This window comes from Taeniopygia guttata, chromosome 9, assembly GCF_048771995.1.
Source record: "Taeniopygia guttata chromosome 9, bTaeGut7.mat, whole genome shotgun sequence".
NCBI lineage: Eukaryota > Metazoa > Chordata > Aves > Passeriformes > Estrildidae > Taeniopygia > Taeniopygia guttata.
The window spans coordinates 21,769,112-21,784,704 of NC_133034.1; the positions used below are offsets into that span (position 1 = coordinate 21,769,112).

The 15,593-nt window shown below is 45.6% G+C and overlaps 1 protein-coding gene across 3 annotated transcripts in view; it reads left to right on the forward strand.

Annotated features, from left to right (window-relative positions):
* Positions 1-15,593, forward strand: part of PLD1 (phospholipase D1) — a 72,264-nt gene that overhangs the window by 39,328 nt on the left and 17,343 nt on the right. For 2 of the 3 annotated variants that reach the window (XM_072933657.1, XM_030280906.4), the window contains exons 8-19: positions 28-120; positions 2,554-2,706; positions 3,403-3,552; positions 4,342-4,425; positions 5,710-5,791; positions 7,765-7,875; positions 9,118-9,324; positions 10,711-10,927; positions 11,846-11,959; positions 13,933-14,061; positions 14,354-14,472; positions 14,647-14,760. In XM_072933657.1, the coding sequence (XP_072789758.1) occupies positions 28-120; positions 2,554-2,706; positions 3,403-3,552; positions 4,342-4,425; positions 5,710-5,791; positions 7,765-7,875; positions 9,118-9,324; positions 10,711-10,927; positions 11,846-11,959; positions 13,933-14,061; positions 14,354-14,472; positions 14,647-14,760 (1,573 nt within the window). The remainder of the gene's footprint in view (positions 1-27; positions 121-2,553; positions 2,707-3,402; positions 3,553-4,341; positions 4,426-5,709; positions 5,792-7,764; positions 7,876-9,117; positions 9,325-10,710; positions 10,928-11,845; positions 11,960-13,932; positions 14,062-14,353; positions 14,473-14,646; positions 14,761-15,593) is intronic. The other variant, XM_030280907.4, reaches the window with a different exon arrangement.

The following is a 15,593-nucleotide window of genomic DNA, read 5'->3' on the forward strand; positions in this document are numbered from 1 at the left end:
ACCCTGACCCTGTTCCTGTCCTTGCAGAGAAGGGTTCATCATGAAGCGCTCCGGGGGCCACCGCATTCCTGGCCTGAACTGCTGTGGCCAAGGGAGGATGTGCTACCGCTGGTCCAAAAGGTACTGCTGGGGTGGCAGAGGTGGGGATGCCACGTGCTCCCTGGGCACACAAAAATCTCCATTTCTCTCTTTCTCCCAAAAAATCTGTGGGAGAGAATCTTGCTGTTTTTACGAAAGCCACAGATTTTCAGGTTGGAAGGGCCCGTGGGCTATTCCCTGCCTCACCCTTCTGTGTGGTGGTTTTTTCTCCTTTGGAGTTCACAGAAGGGACATGTTACTCCAGAGAAAATCTGGGATTTCCTAGAACTGACAGAAATGGCAGTGACCTCCCAGACTGTGCCCAGCTTTCCCTGCTGCAGGAGCACAGGTGGCTCTGTGCCTTTGGGAGGGAATGTGGCTGGTGGCCTGCCCCAGACAGATTTCAGCCTGGCCTTTCAGCTTCCCTTCCTCTAATTACAAAATGAAAACCAATTAATTGAAACACTCTTTGGACTGCTTCAGGTCAGGATCAAATCAGATGTGACCTGCAGTGCTAAGGAGCTGTTTGGTGCAATTAACCTTGGCATTAAATACATTGCCTCTTTCTGACTACTGCAGGTATTGAATCCCAATGTTTTCTCCTGTTCCCATGTCCCTTTCTGCTGAAGACAGACATAATTTGCTGTTCCATCCTTTTACCCTCTGTATTAGGTCTCTGTGTTGCCCGGGGCTGCAGCACAGGGAGATGTGTGCTGTGGGGAAGTACCTGAGTTACCAGCCAGCCTCCAAAAAATGCAGGGTGTGTTTCCTGGAGCATGCCCTTCCCAGGCAAATCTTTCCATTTCAAAATCCAAACAGCCCATATCTGCCTTACAGCAGCAATTTCTTAGTTGATGGAGCTTCCCCAGGCATTATGCACCTTTGGATTTAAGCATCACCAATGGGCTTTCATTAGCTTTATCTTTAATTGTTCAGTTTTCCAATCCTTCTGCATTCTTGTGAAGAAAAGGTCCTATTTCTGCACAGTCGTTCCAACATTTCTTAATTTAGGTTTACAGAAAATCTCTATAATGAGGGTACAGGGAGACAAAGATGTGAGCTTCCTTCAGGTCAAATAATTAAATCATCACCAATTCTTTTTTTTTTTTTTTTTTTTTTGTTATGGAAAAAAATGCCTTTTCCTCTTGATACTGCCCAGTTAACCCTTTCTTGTGTTGTCCAGAGCTCAAGCTGTAGTGGGGACAGTAGCACACCCAGCTCTGATGGATCTCCATTTTCCTTTAGTGCCTAGAAAGGGGATAGGAGAAGTGTTTGAGTGGGATTGTGTACAGAATATCACAAGTGAGACACTAAATTCCCATCTTGGCCCACTGGGACTGATAGTTATGCATCAATAAATAAGCAAATATCAGTAATATTTCCCAGAGAGGGTTATTTAAAGGAAGGATATTAGGACATGGAGGAGGATAGTGGGGTGAAGCTGTGAGTGGGCACAGGCAAGGACTCCTCAGGCATGTAGAGCTGCCTGGGAAACACAGAAGGGAGAGTATTTGGAAATAGACCCTGTGGATGTTTAAGAGTGAAATTATGGGCCAAATAGAGAGGGGAGGTATTTTGGCACCAAATGAGAGGTGATGCCACATAACTCTTTCAGGGCCCTGAAAGCAAGAAAAAAACCTACGGGATCTAATAAAAAAATATGGGTAGTAGATGAGGAGCTGAGGCTGTTACTAAAGATACAAAAATGAACAGATTTTTGCAGTGTTTTGTGCTGCTTTGTGTGTTTCTGAGTGTGCAGAAGAATGAAGCAAAGGTCTGGTGATGGAGACCTGTGTGGGACAGAGGGGGCTGGTTACCCCAGCTACGCTGCAGGGGGAGAAAAAATTAGAAATGCCATTCACAGTAAAAAATGTGTTTTTTCCCAGAGTTGTCTTCAGGCTACAGTATTTATGTAAAACCTGCCGGTCATCCCTCCTCATGTGTTTCTAACAGGGTGCCTGTTGCTTGGCAATAAAAGCTTTCCAAAATGCCTTGTTCATATATTTTGATAGGAGTGAAAGTGATCCTAGCATCAGAATTAATGTAAGAAACGTCAAATAACTCCCATATAGCACACAAGCTGAATAAAAATCAGGGATTGAGGAATGCTTGTTGCACCTTGCCTCGTGCTCAGAGGTTTGTGACCAGGAAGGTTCTCGTGGGTTTTGTTTAACAAGAGAACCTGTATTTATAAAGACTCCTGTAGAAAGGAGTTATTTACATAACTGTAAAAGTCCTATATTGAATTAAAACTCATTACCCAAGTTCGTAAAATAGGCACTCTTCTGCTCAAGAAAACCACCCCCAGTCTAGCTCCCGAGAATAATTTTTACCATTTAGTAGATTTCCCAGATAAATGATTTGCATGTGTTTTGAAGAAGCACTTTTCCATTTTATTAGCTCTTTTCATGGCCCCTGTTTTGAGGCTTGTCATGGGTGTGAAATTCAGGTGACATGGTTGCTGTGTCTGTGCAGGTGGCTGGTGGTGAAGGATTCATTCCTGTTGTACATGAAACCTGATTCAGGGGCCATTTCCTTTGTCCTGCTGGTCGATAAGGAATTCAACATCAAGATAGGCCAGAAAGAAACAGAAACGAAATACGGGTTGCAGATCGACAATCTCTCCAGGTAAGAAAACAACTTTGTTTATCCCTTTCTAGTTTGCTTTTGCTTTTTTAAGGAGAAATCGATGCTGCTCTGCAGGAGGGGTTAACAAGCCTGGGTAGCTGCTGCTGTTGTGCTCAGACCTGCTGGGGTTTTGGCCCTAATGCTGATTATTTCCCATGCCTTAATGAGGCATTTGGAGCTTCTGTTTGTCCATCCCTGTGGTTATTGCTGGGGCCTGGGGGCACGGTGCATGCTGAGTTGCACAGTCTGGTTCCGCAGCTATTGCTTAGGTAATTTTATAGGCACTCTGTTCTCTTTAAGCTGCAAGCAGGGATGCTTTCTTCTGCATCCCAATGGAGTATTGCTCAAAAGACATGCTAGTGGGGGATAAAGAGATATTTAATGTTTTTATGTTAGCATACAGTATAAATTCATCTCTTAAAAAATACAACATTAGCTGGCTCCAACTCCAAGTTAAGCTGGTATTAATAATTTAAACATGGGTGGGTTTTTTATGCTTGGCAGTGCAATACTGTTAGTCACTCAGAGCAGCTCAGTGCTGTGCATTCTTTTGCAAACAAAACAGCAATGTCCCTACTTTTTGCGTAAATATGACTGGTACAGATGCATTTACCAACCTGGACAGGCAGTGAGGAGCAGCCCAAGTAAATGGAAATGGCTTCAGCCTCCTGCCCTGTGCTTTGTGTGTCCTTACAGGTCGCTGATTCTGAAGTGTAACAGCTACAGACATGCCCAGTGGTGGAGGCAGGGCATAGACGAGTTCATCCGGAAACACGGCAAGGACTTTCTGACGGAGCATCGCTTCGGCTCCTACGCGGCCGTGCAGGAGAACACCCTGGCCAAGTGGTGAGCACCTGTCCCCTGCCTGCCCTCAGCACCTCTGACCAACAGAGCTGGTGGCCTTTGGTAGCTGTGGGGGCTGGTGAGAATTAAAGAAATTGCCAAAAAAAAAAAAAAAAAAAGAGGCTTGCTTCACCAGGGACAGAGTAGCAGGGCTGGCAGGAACACTGCGTCACAGCTCTTGGTGTTTTGCAAGTCAAGTTACACTTAAATTCAAAGGTGTTGGGTATTTGTCATTGTAAGGATAAAGAGAAGAAGAGGGAATCAACAAATGCAGATCTGGGTATAGGTGGGGGGGTGAGCTGGGCTTTATGCACACAGCAGTTCGTGAGAAATCATTCTGTCCCCAGTGTAACCTGACTGCACTAACCATTCCCAGAAGTGCCTCAAAAACTGGATTCTAGCTGGAAGCAGACCAATGCTTTCCCTGCACTGTCTGCCTTGCAACAACCTCTGCCTGAGTACTTTCCATAAATCAAAGGAAACACCGTTCCATCATCGTTTCCTGAGACACAAACCTGGCTAGCATGTCAAGCAGAACCCAGGAATATTGTGTGAATTTGGCAGAAGTGCCAAGAGGCACTTAATATTCCCTTATTCTGCTGTTTCATCAAGCTGCTGATAACAGCATTGAATTCTCCCTGCTCGTTGTCCTGATTCTGGAAATTAGGATTGTGTTTGCTTTTGAGAAGAGATCATAAATGTCATTAACACAGAACCCCATTGCTCTTCAGCTGTGTACTTTGTTTAATGAAGGGGAGGAGGCATAACTCTGCTCTCTGTTTGCTTTTGCAGGTATGTCAATGCCAAGTGGTACTTTGAAGACGTCGCAAATGCCATGGAAGCTGCTAAGGAAGAAATTTTCATCACAGATTGGTGGTTCGTACTGACACGTTTGGGTGTTGCCCAGCTGTCTCTCCGGGGACACTCCCAACAATGCAGCACTGTTCAGAGCCCTACAGTATGGCAGCTAGCCCTGCAGACAGATGGTTTGGCAGCACACCCAAACCTCTCCTTGTGTTGTATTCAAAGGCCTTTTCAGGAGGGCTGGCAGCAAAAGCACACGCTTCAGATCAACAGCTTGGTTGTCTCCCTCCACGGAAATGCCTGAAATCACACGGAGGCACCACCTGAACTGCAAATGTGGTGGTTTGAGGGGCTCCTCAGGAGTGTAAATAGCTGCAAATCTGAGGGGCATGTGTGTCTTTCAGTGTGTCAGGGAAAAAGGATGCCCAGCAGTGCTATGGGATCCCCTTTCAGCTCCTCCTCACTGCTTTGGGAAGCCTCATGCCAAGTGTGAGAGCATCTTGTGGTGTGTCCTTTTCATCTGCTTTTAAATGGGCTAGATAAGGGAGGAGTGGAGTTTTATAACAATTTCTGAGCTGTGTGTTTGCCAAAGGACCTGGCTCTGCCCACTTGTTACCTGGTTTATCAGGTGGCAGTTCAAGAGCTTCTCATTTCAGACCCATTGTCTCTTACTTAGTGTTTTATTCAGATAATTGTTAAAGTATCATGGAATTCCAAAACTTACCTAAAACTTGATGTGTAAGATAAAAATAGGATGTAATTATATGCTTTATCCAGGCCCAAGTTGCTATGCTTGGTACAAAAGTAAAGGAATGAAATTCTGTCACCTTGCTGTGCAGGAGTTAGATGAGATTGCTTAACTATTTCTTGTAATCCTTAAAGCAATAACATGTCCTGTTCAGAGATCCTATTGCTTTGTGTTTAGGCAGCAAGGAAAATTCAGCACAAGTCTGTTCTGCTGAGATAACTCAGGTGCCAGGAGAACTCAAATCCCAGTCTTATTTATTTTTTGTGTCTGTGTATTTCTTTCAGAAAATCCTGGGGGTTTTGTTTTGTTGCATCTTTCTTTCACAGATAGAGTCCAAATTTTCCTATTTATACATTGCTGTTCAACTTGGTCTCGTGGGTTGTTGAATATGAAGATGAATGTGCTGGACATGTCCCCTGCCCTCTGTAATGCTCAGTTATTAAAGAACAAAGAGCAGGATATTGGAGAATGCATCACTCTGGGACATGAGCTTTCACATCCACTTTATTTAAACTTCAATTCCTTTGCTTCCCAAGTTGGTTATTTAGACCAGTGCTTTGTTTGCAGGCTACATCTGCTGTGGTTTTTATACACCTTTATTTTCTTAGGCTGAGCCCGGAAATCTTCATGAAGCGACCGGTGGTGGAAGGGAATCGCTGGCGACTGGACTGCATCCTCAAGAGGAAAGCAGTAAGTGAGCTCCAGCTGCACCCTGCACCCACCCAGCCAGGGGCTGGAGCCCTTCCACCATTCATTTTGGTAGAGATGAGAGTTAAAGCCTCACATCAGATGGCCTTGGAAAAGCACGTGTTTTGATTTGTTCCCCTCAGAGGCAGCAGGTTAGATTCTCTGAGCGCCCCAGGTTTGTGTCACAGCCTTGCTTTACAACTGTCCTGGTTCCTGGCAGGGTCAAAGACCTGCTGCTCTCGCTGCTCTCCATGTGATTTATGTAATTTAGAGTACTGGGGAGGCTGAGCACTTTGTGATGTGTTTATGAGTGTGGGCTGTGCTCCAGCTATTCACACACCCTGTGATAACACCGATAACACAGGTGCTAAAAAGAGCTTGCCCATATCAGCAGTGAGTCACAAGGTTTGTTCCCATGCTTGGAACATGCATGGGCACTTGAACCCATGCTTGGACTCTTGCTGTAGTAGAAGGACAGAATTCCATGCATTCCATGGACACAGACTTTAAACTAAAAGGGGCAGGTTTAGATTAGCTATTAGGAAGAGATTCTTCCCCGTGAGGGTGGTGAGGCCCTGGCACAGGTTGCTGGAGGAATTGTGGCTTCCCTGTCCCTGAAATTGTTCAAAGCTAGGTTGAATGGTACTTGGAGCAACCTGGTTTAGTGGAAGGTGTCATTGCTCATGGCTGGAGATGGAACAAGATGGTCTTGAAGTTCCCTTCCAACCCAAACCATTCTGTGATTCTGTAACATGCTGAAATAGTCTTTGACTCTTTCCCCTTTCAAGCCAATTTTCATCACAGTCTTCACTCCTTCACATACCTAGATTAAAAATGAGAGCTTTGTGTCTGACTGTAGCTGATTTGGAATTACTCTTATTTTCTGGCAAAAATAAACTGGCCACGAGGCATCACTCACTCAAAGGAGGAATTTGGCTTCTTTTTGTCACATTGACATGGATTTTTTTTATGACCATAAAAACACTGTGGTATGGTGAGTGAGGTCAGTCCCTGGAAATGCTTGCTCTGTCACTTGTGGTGTTCTTTTGACTCAACAGGGCAGTCAGCAAGCTGATGTCACGGTGTAGGGCTGAGGCTGTCCTTGCTGTGTGTGCAGCATTGCCTCAGACTCCCCTGGTGCAGTGGAGAGCAGAATATCATCCACAATTTGGGGATTGCCTTAGCTCTTAGAGCACCTTTATGGGAATAGCCATAAAAAAGGCTGTGAAAAGTTTATGTTCCAAGTTTAATCTGGAAAACTCTAGTGCAAGGTTTTAATTAGTGCTGATTTATGGGAAGTGGAGGTGTCCCAGTGTGTGGCCAGTATTTGCCAAGGTTTGGGAGGCACTTGGCACATTTGAAGGTGCTTTAACAAGAAAAACCCTGCCATGGATACAATGCTGGTCACAATGTTTTTAGCGCTGCTTAGTGTGTTCCCGGAGCTTGTTGAGCTCCACCAGCAGAAAGAACCTCTTTGCTAGTGTTGAGTTAGTGGCAGCCCCTTCAGAAGGGGGATGTCTGTGTGACCTCACTGTTGTGTCATCCTGCAATGACATTTAACAGTGGGCAACCCTCAGGGCAACATGAAGCAGCAGAATGCTGAACTTTAGTGGATGAACATGATTGGAGTGAATCATGCTTGCAAAATCGACCTCAAAGGGTGTGTAAAAGGAGCTGCTGTACAAATCACCTGTGGATGGGCCTTGGCATAGCTCAAAAACATCAAAACCCACACAAACCCAGATACTGAGCCCTTCTCAGAAAGCTGGAGAGCTTTCCCAAGCAGGTGGGTCCTACCAGGCTGTGGGGTCCCCATGGAGGATCTGGAAGAACATAACCAAGAGCAAGTAACTTCAGTCAGCATTTCCATCAGCAGACACAACACATTTACTGCCTCTTAGCTTTTCCTGCCTTTGGAAACAGACACTATCCGTTGATGTGCCTGCATTCCATGTGTTCTTTTTTATTTCTGACAGCAACAAGGAGTGAGAATTTTTGTTATGCTGTACAAAGAGGTGGAGCTTGCCCTGGGGATCAACAGTGAATACAGCAAGCGGACGCTCATGCACCTTCATCCAAACATCAAGGTAATTGCACAGGGCTGTGTGGAGAGTGTTTGCATTCAATTGCTCTTGATGGCTGGTGCTGACCCCGGTGTCTTTGGGTGGGAACTGCAGGCTCAGGAGTGTTTCCCACCATTGCAGCGTGCCTGACAAGGCACACCCATGTGGTGATGCCACATCTGGCAACTCCATTTCTTTAGGTTCTAATGGAACATAAAATTGCTTAGTTTAGATTTGCCAAAGCAACTGTTTGCTGTAATTCACAAGAAATGTATTTCATGTGACAAGTTAATGGGGTTGCATCAAATGGAAAATTACAAATTGAGAGTGTTGTCTCATTTCAGCATTTCTGCTCAGATGTGAATGGTGAGAGTCAACGCTGGGTGTTACTGTTCCCACCACAGAAGAACAGCACTGCACTACCCTGTGCTGTTACACTGCTGTTCTGGCACCAAGCAGAAAATCAGTTGTGGCAGACAACCCAGTAGATAATGCTATATCCAGTCTCTTAAAGACACATACACCTTAATGAGCAGTAAGATACCTGTTATGCTAGAATAATTGACTTATTTTCACTTGATCAGTTGTCACATCAAAGGGAAGCATCTGTTCATAATCTTTGTAGCAAAACTGGACAATACACACCAATTGTGTCACAGGTTTTGGGAGCAGCCAGATGAAACTTGGTAGCTTTTTCTCCAGGAGACTGGTCATAAATTAAATAATTAAATAAATATATAAGTAAAACTCTGAGCTTAGATACAGAAATTAGGGTTCCATAGACACTTGTAAAAAAAAAATTCCTAAACAAATACCAAACAACTTGATTTTTAAGTGGGGTGGTGGGGCGGAAGCCTGGCTTCTCATTTCAGTTGTGTGGTGGCAACAACCAAAGAAGTGACTCAGATCACCAATATGTTGTTTTCTTTCAGAGCAGGCTCTGTGTTTGAAAGCTCAGCTCTTACAGCTGAAGTGAAGCAGTTTCTTTGCCTATGGTCCTCTTGTGAAGCTGTTGTAAGGGTGACCTATCCCAGCATCAGTAATCATTGCTGCTTGGGATTCCTGCATCCTGGGGAAACACCTGCCTGCCTTATGGCTGATACAACTATGGGGAAATTGAGTAGCTTCAGTAATTAAACAATGCATCCAGTAACAACTCCAGCATTTCCCCATCACCCTAACAGCCAAAAAACGCTGACCAGCACTCTGCCTGGAAGGATTTAAATTTGACAACGCTGCTGAGCTCGAGTGCTGGTTTCCTCACAGGTGATGAGGCACCCGGACCACGTGTCCTCCTCCGTGTACCTGTGGGCCCACCACGAGAAGCTGGTGATCGTTGACCAGTCGGTGGCGTTCGTGGGCGGCATTGACCTGGCGTACGGGCGCTGGGACGACGACGAGCACCGCCTGACCGACGTGGGCAGCGTCAAGCGCGCCGCCGCCGTCAAGTCGGTGTCCACCGCCAACCTGGCTGTAAGTGTCTGGTGGTGGTGGTGGATGCACCCTTCCCCAAGAGCCAGTGGGCAGGAGCCTCAGGAGCACCAGCACACACACACACGCAGCAGCAGCTCGGCAATGAAGACACGGGAGGGTCCAGGCATGGAGTTCCAACGTGCTTTAATGCAGGGCAATGCTGAAGGAGTCCAAAGGAGGGTCCAGAGTATAAATACAGGGAAAGAGGGGGTGGAGAAGGGCATCAGGGATCCAGTGGTCTGAGGGCTCAGGGGTGGTACAGAGGGAAGGGACCAATAGGGAATGCCAGGGTGGATGGGCAGGGTTACACAAACCAATGGGAAAACGGGAGGGAGAATACTAGAACATTAACATATAAAGGTAAAAGGAGAAGGGAAGGCCATTGGGCCAATGGGGAAGACAGAACTGGGACAAATTAACATAGTGCTGCAGAGCACCATGGAAGAAGGCTCTTTCCTCACCCTATCTATGGGGAAAGCCCAGAGCCAGTAGTGCATCTCTCCACAGTATTGTAATTTCCTTCTCCCCAGTAGGTTTCCAGGCCTGCACATAAGTGGGCAGGATCCAGGTGGTGGCCATGGTCAGCCATGGCAGGTCTGAGGAGGGGTGAATGGGCTGTGTTCTCTTCTGAGCATAGGGTTGGGTTTTGGAGCTTTAATGACAAATAAGTGATGAGACAAAGGATCTAAGCATCAAATTATTCTTTAGGTCTAGATGTTGAAAAGTGCTTGCTAGGACACAGAAATAGGAGAGCTGGGTTTCCACTGGAGCTTGGAACAGCAGACACAATTTGAAGTCTGTGTTCTTAAAATTGTAGAATGGTTTGGGTTGGAAGGGACCTTGAAGATCATGTTGTTCCTACCTCCATCATGGGCAGGGAAAACTTCCACTAGAGCAGATTGCTCCATGTCCTGTCCAGTCTGGCCTTGAACACTTCCAGGGATGAGGCATCCACAACTTCTCTGGGCAACCTCTCATTTCTTAACAAAACTTAGAAATGCAGAGTAAGCACTTGCAGAGTGCTCTGAAATGTTTGTTGTTTGTGCCCTCAGCAGCTGCCTTGGTTGCTGACCTTTCTGCTAACCTGGGTCTGTATGCAACCACATGTCTCTAAATTTGAGACATCTAGGTTGATGAGAATTTCAAGGGAAGTAATAATCCAGAATAAATTTATGGATCCAAATGCTGCTAATGTTAGGCTTTCCTGGCGAGTGCCTCCTCAGTACAGACTCCCCCCAGAAACCATGCCTAGTTCCCACTTCAGTGTGTCTGTCACAGAGCAAAATTTGGCTCGTGGTTGTTTCTGAGCACTGATCTGCACGAGAATCTGTAGTTAAAGGGGAACCTTCTCAAAGCTGACCTGCAACCATGTCTTGTGTTTTTAAGGCTGCAGCAGAGTCGACTGAACGTGTCCCACTGCAGCCTCAAGGTCTGGCCCCAGAGAGCCACTTGTTCGAGAGAAATGCTGATGATGCCCCAGACACATCAAAGATGAAAGGAGTAGGAAAACCCAAAAAGTTTTCAAGGTTCAGCATTTACAAGCACCTGCACAAGCACAGCATGCACCACGCTGACAGCGTCAGCAGCATCGACAGTGAGTCAAGTAAGTGATGTTCAGCTAAATAATGTATATAAAGGATGTGTGGAGGTGGATGGGTGGGTGTATCTGCACGTTCACATGATTTCTGGGGCAATGTGTTCTTTGTATGGAAGGAAGGTTGACATGTTACCTAACTATCATAATAATAGCTGTGTGTAGCCAACATGTAAATTTGTGTTGCTGCAAAATAGAGAAGAAAGGTTTTACGTGGATTTTTTATTTTGCTAATTAGCAATTTTCATGAGTTGTCAGATGATGTGATGCAGTGTATGTGATTCTTGATGTTTGTATTGTTGGAAAGTGTTTGTTCGTGAAAGAGAGAATTGAATCTTTCATTTTTCAACTTAGATTTATTATAACAAGCAAATAATTTCTGAATGGGATTATCCCCTCTCATAGACTAGTGTTAAAAGCTGGGTTTTAAATAAGTTCACTTAAATGGAAATATTCCAAATTTACCCACTTACTAGAGAGGAAAGTCTGTTCAACACTTGAATGTTTAAATGCAGCTTTTAATTCCTGACATTAAAGATAATTTCAGTGCTAAAATTACAAGGATCAGCTTGGCAATTGTTCCAGAATGAAATCCTTCCTGAAAGTCCTCAGCTTCTGAAGACGGGGGAACTTACTGGAATTTCCATCCCTCTCTGATGATCTTTCTCTTGCCTCTGACTCCTTATGGGGGTCTTGGTTGCAGTCAGCTCAGGACACAGCCATGGCTTTGTACTTCATTACAGCTGTTTGGGTTAAAGCCAGCTGGGTCCTGAATTAGGTCCTTTGCCTGGCAGCCACTTGCAGTTCCAGCTAACTGACATGTGGTTTGAGTTCCTGTCTGCCAGGTGTCTTCAGACAGGAGCAGGCAGCAGGGTGCAGAGGTGGGTGTGTGTTTTGCCATGAATAGAGCATCTTGACTTTCTGCAGGTTACTCTAACCCCCCTAGGAGCCCGCCGAATATAATCCAGAGTTTAAGGCCCCATCTGAAAATGTTCCATCACCACAGTGAATCCAAACAGGGGCTTGCTGAGCCTCGGGAGGGTAAGTGGAGGAAGGCAGAGCTGTGGACCCCTTCAGGCTTTAGCTGCTGATGTTGTTGCATTATAACTATGTTAAGATGAGGTTGGGTGCCAGGATCAGCCTTCGCTGCTTGTTGTTCTCCCAGCATCCTTATCCCTCCTCTGTGGGCATCCTGGCAGAAGAGCCTTCTCCAGAAACTACAAATGCTGCAGCATTAATAAATAAGAATTAAAAACCCCAAAACAACAACAACAACAAACTAAAATCAAACAAATGAGCAAACAAAAAATTTGCAATAAAGACAGCAGGGAACAGTTGCAGAAATAGTTCAGATTCTGGTATGTGATGATTTCAGCAGCTCTCATCCAGTAAAGGAAAGAGCTGTTACTGGAACTGGGAAGTTCTGTATTGGATATTTTTAAAGTAAACCTGATGCAAGAAGACATGCAGACAGAGAGAGGAAGCAACAGAGTGGCTGTTGCCAGTCCTGTGTTTGGACAAAGACTAGGGTCCCCTCTTTTGCTTCTAATTAAAACCAAGGAAAGCACACTCAGTTGAGACAGGAGTTGGGTGGTTGTGAGCACTGAGCTGTTCCCCCCTCTGGACTGGAAGGGTCTGGTACCTTTCCAGGATGCCTTTGGGTTCAGGAATGGAGTGAGGAGCAGTTCTTCAGCATCATCTTCTTGCAAACCTCTTCCTCTAAGGCATTAATTGCCAGTTATAGAATATTGGTTACAAAGTAGTGGCAGGCAACAGAGCACTTCCATGTCTTTGTGGAGACAATGTGCAGTCTCCCCTGTGGCCATTCATGCTCACTCATGAGTCACCAACACAGAGCGTGTGTTGGCCTGTGTCCCACTCATTCCCATTCCCACCCAGGCATGTTGAGTCAGTGATTCCCCAGCTCCACCTGGACTCTCACTAGAGGCTGGAGCTCCCCAAGGCAGCTGTGGTGCAAACCTGCTGCATGGCATTTCTGGCATGGCTTGGCTCAGCTCGGCTCAGCGGGGTCAGAGCGGCGCTGGCAGGGCTTGCTTTGTGTTCCCTGGTCTTGTGCTGCTGCCAGTGACTGTGTTTTGTGTGTTTTGTCAACTGTTGAAAGTTGGTTTTTCTGTGTGCTAAGGGGTTCTGTGGTTAGCTGGTGGTGTGGTTGGGTTAGGAGGAGGTTTCTGCTCGTGGCATTGCTGTATAATTACTGCATTAATATTTGGTGTCACAGATGCAGGCTGCTCTCACAGTCAGGAAATAACACCAGGTAACTGTTTATGGTCTAGGCCAACATTTTTTGATTTTTAAGAGCATGGAAAAAGAGTGCACCCCACCAAAGTATGTGCTCAGGAAAAGGGATCCTGTTAGGAGGGAATATCCCTGCGTACAATATTTCAGACCATTTTTAATTAACATGAATTTGGAATTCAGGATCCATTTGTTCAACATGTAAAATTGTATCAAAAATGACACTGCTATAAACAAAATTATACTAAGAAAACCCAATACTTCATGAGGGAACATGAACATCTCATTCTAGATAATAAATACTACTTGTATTAGAGGAGATACACCCGGCTAGAGAGGCAAAATAATAGACTCTCTAGCAGAGAAGATGGAATTAGTTCACTATTAATGTAAAATATATGAAGTACATGACATACATGATCTGCCATGTGGAAATATTTAGGTTTTATTGAACTGGAGAAAGGCAAATGGTTATAGGGTGATGTAGTCCAAGATAAAATTCAGCATCTGCTTTTAATTTCCATAACAGACTCCTTTTTATAACGTCCTCTGATTGTAAAAGAAAAACTAAAATAGGGAGGAAAAAATCTGACATACATCCCTTGAAAGCAACAGGAGGACTAGGGAGAAACCAGCTTCAGCTGCTTGGGACTGGCAGGTCCCACCAGTGCTGTTCCGTGGCTGTGAGTCTCTCACTGCTGTGTGCAATGCATGGTCATGACTTTGGAGAGTGTTTTTGTCTTGTTTGCCTGCGACAGATAAAGGATCCATCCGTAGCCTGAAGACAGGTGTTGGAGAGCTGCTTGGGGAAACCAGGTTCTGGCATGGAAAAGACTATTGCAACTTTGTCTTTAAAGACTGGGTTCAACTCGACAAGCCTTTTGCTGGTGAGTGGGAGCCTTTGCATTCCCCAAACTTTGTTCTGTACCTTTTTGATCTCAGATCTTATTTTTCCTGCCTCCAAGCCAGAGGTAACAAGGCTGGTTTGGTTTGGTTGCTAAGAAAAAGCAGCAAAACTCACTTTGAGGGATTTTAGGGCCAATTATGCTGTTGCAGTCCAAGTTGTCTGCCTTGGGGGTGCTTGGTGCCAGAAACCTCAGTCTGAGGAGGGGGATGGTGTACTCTTCCACACTCGTGTTCTTTGTCTGAGGAGGTTCAGCCATGCTCCCTGTCCCACAGACTTCATTGACAGATACACCACGCCCAGGATGCCCTGGCACGACATCTCCTCCGTGGTGCACGGCAGAGCCGCGCGCGACGTCGCCCGGCACTTCATCCAGCGCTGGAACTTCACCAAGGTGGGTGTGGGTGTCACTGCTGGGGGCATGGAGATAAGCACAGCCTTGCCTCATCCCCTGTCCTCTGCAGGCATCCGTTTTATTTCCTTGTGTTGTTTGATATGTTGCAAGCATTTTTTCTTTATCTGTTGCAAGCATTTTTTCTTTATCTGTTTTTTTCATTCCCCCGTGCAGATTATGAAACCCAAATACCGGTCCCTGTCCTACCCATTCCTGTTGCCAAAATCTCAGCAAACTGCTAACGAGTTGAAGTATCAGGTGCCCGAGGCTGTTCCTGCCACAGTCCAGGTGGGTGTTGGTCTCCTGCTCACTTACTCCTCAGAGGGCTTGTTGTGCATCCTCCCGGGAAGTTTGAATGCCTGACAGACCCTCTGCAGAACTTGACTTATAAGATGCAAAACTCTCCTCTAATTCAACTCACAGATTAGGTGACAAGATCCTTAATGACAGCAGAATAATGCAGCTCTTCTAGTAGAGAGGCATTAATTTATATTTCCACCTTTGAGGTAAGGGGACTAAAGTGTCTGCAGTACTCAAGTCTTGGGAACACTGTGCCTTTGCACAGCCGTGTGGTTTAATGGTTTGTTTCCTGCTGCTCTTCATCTAACACCTAACATTTGGTTTTTATGATTCCAGAAGGCCTGATGGGTTGGGGTTGCCCACTGAGTATTTATCTCAGATCTTAGAGCAGTCTGCCAGGCCCTGACACTTCGCTCAGACGGGTGATGGTCAGCGAGAGGCAGAATTAAGTGGTGTCTTGGGGCTGGAGTCTTGCTTTCTGCCTTGAGCTTCATCTGCACTTTAATATGCAGTCCTGCACCCCTGTGGCTCCTCTGCAGTTCCACACAGTCAGCCCACAGTCTGATTTGTGACAATCAATCTCACAGTCAGAATTGCCAAGATACCTCTGTTTAAAAGCCCAGTTTGATCTGTCAAATGCACATACTTGAACACTAGTGTTACCCAGCAGAAATAGGAACCTGTTGAAGAGTACAAAGTCAAAATAGTTATGCTGAAGCAGCAAAGCCATTGTGTGTCTCTGTGGATGAAAGATGTATGAAGAGCAGTTAGACCAAAACCAGGAAAAATGCATGACTTTGCCCTTTGTAAGGAGTGGTCTG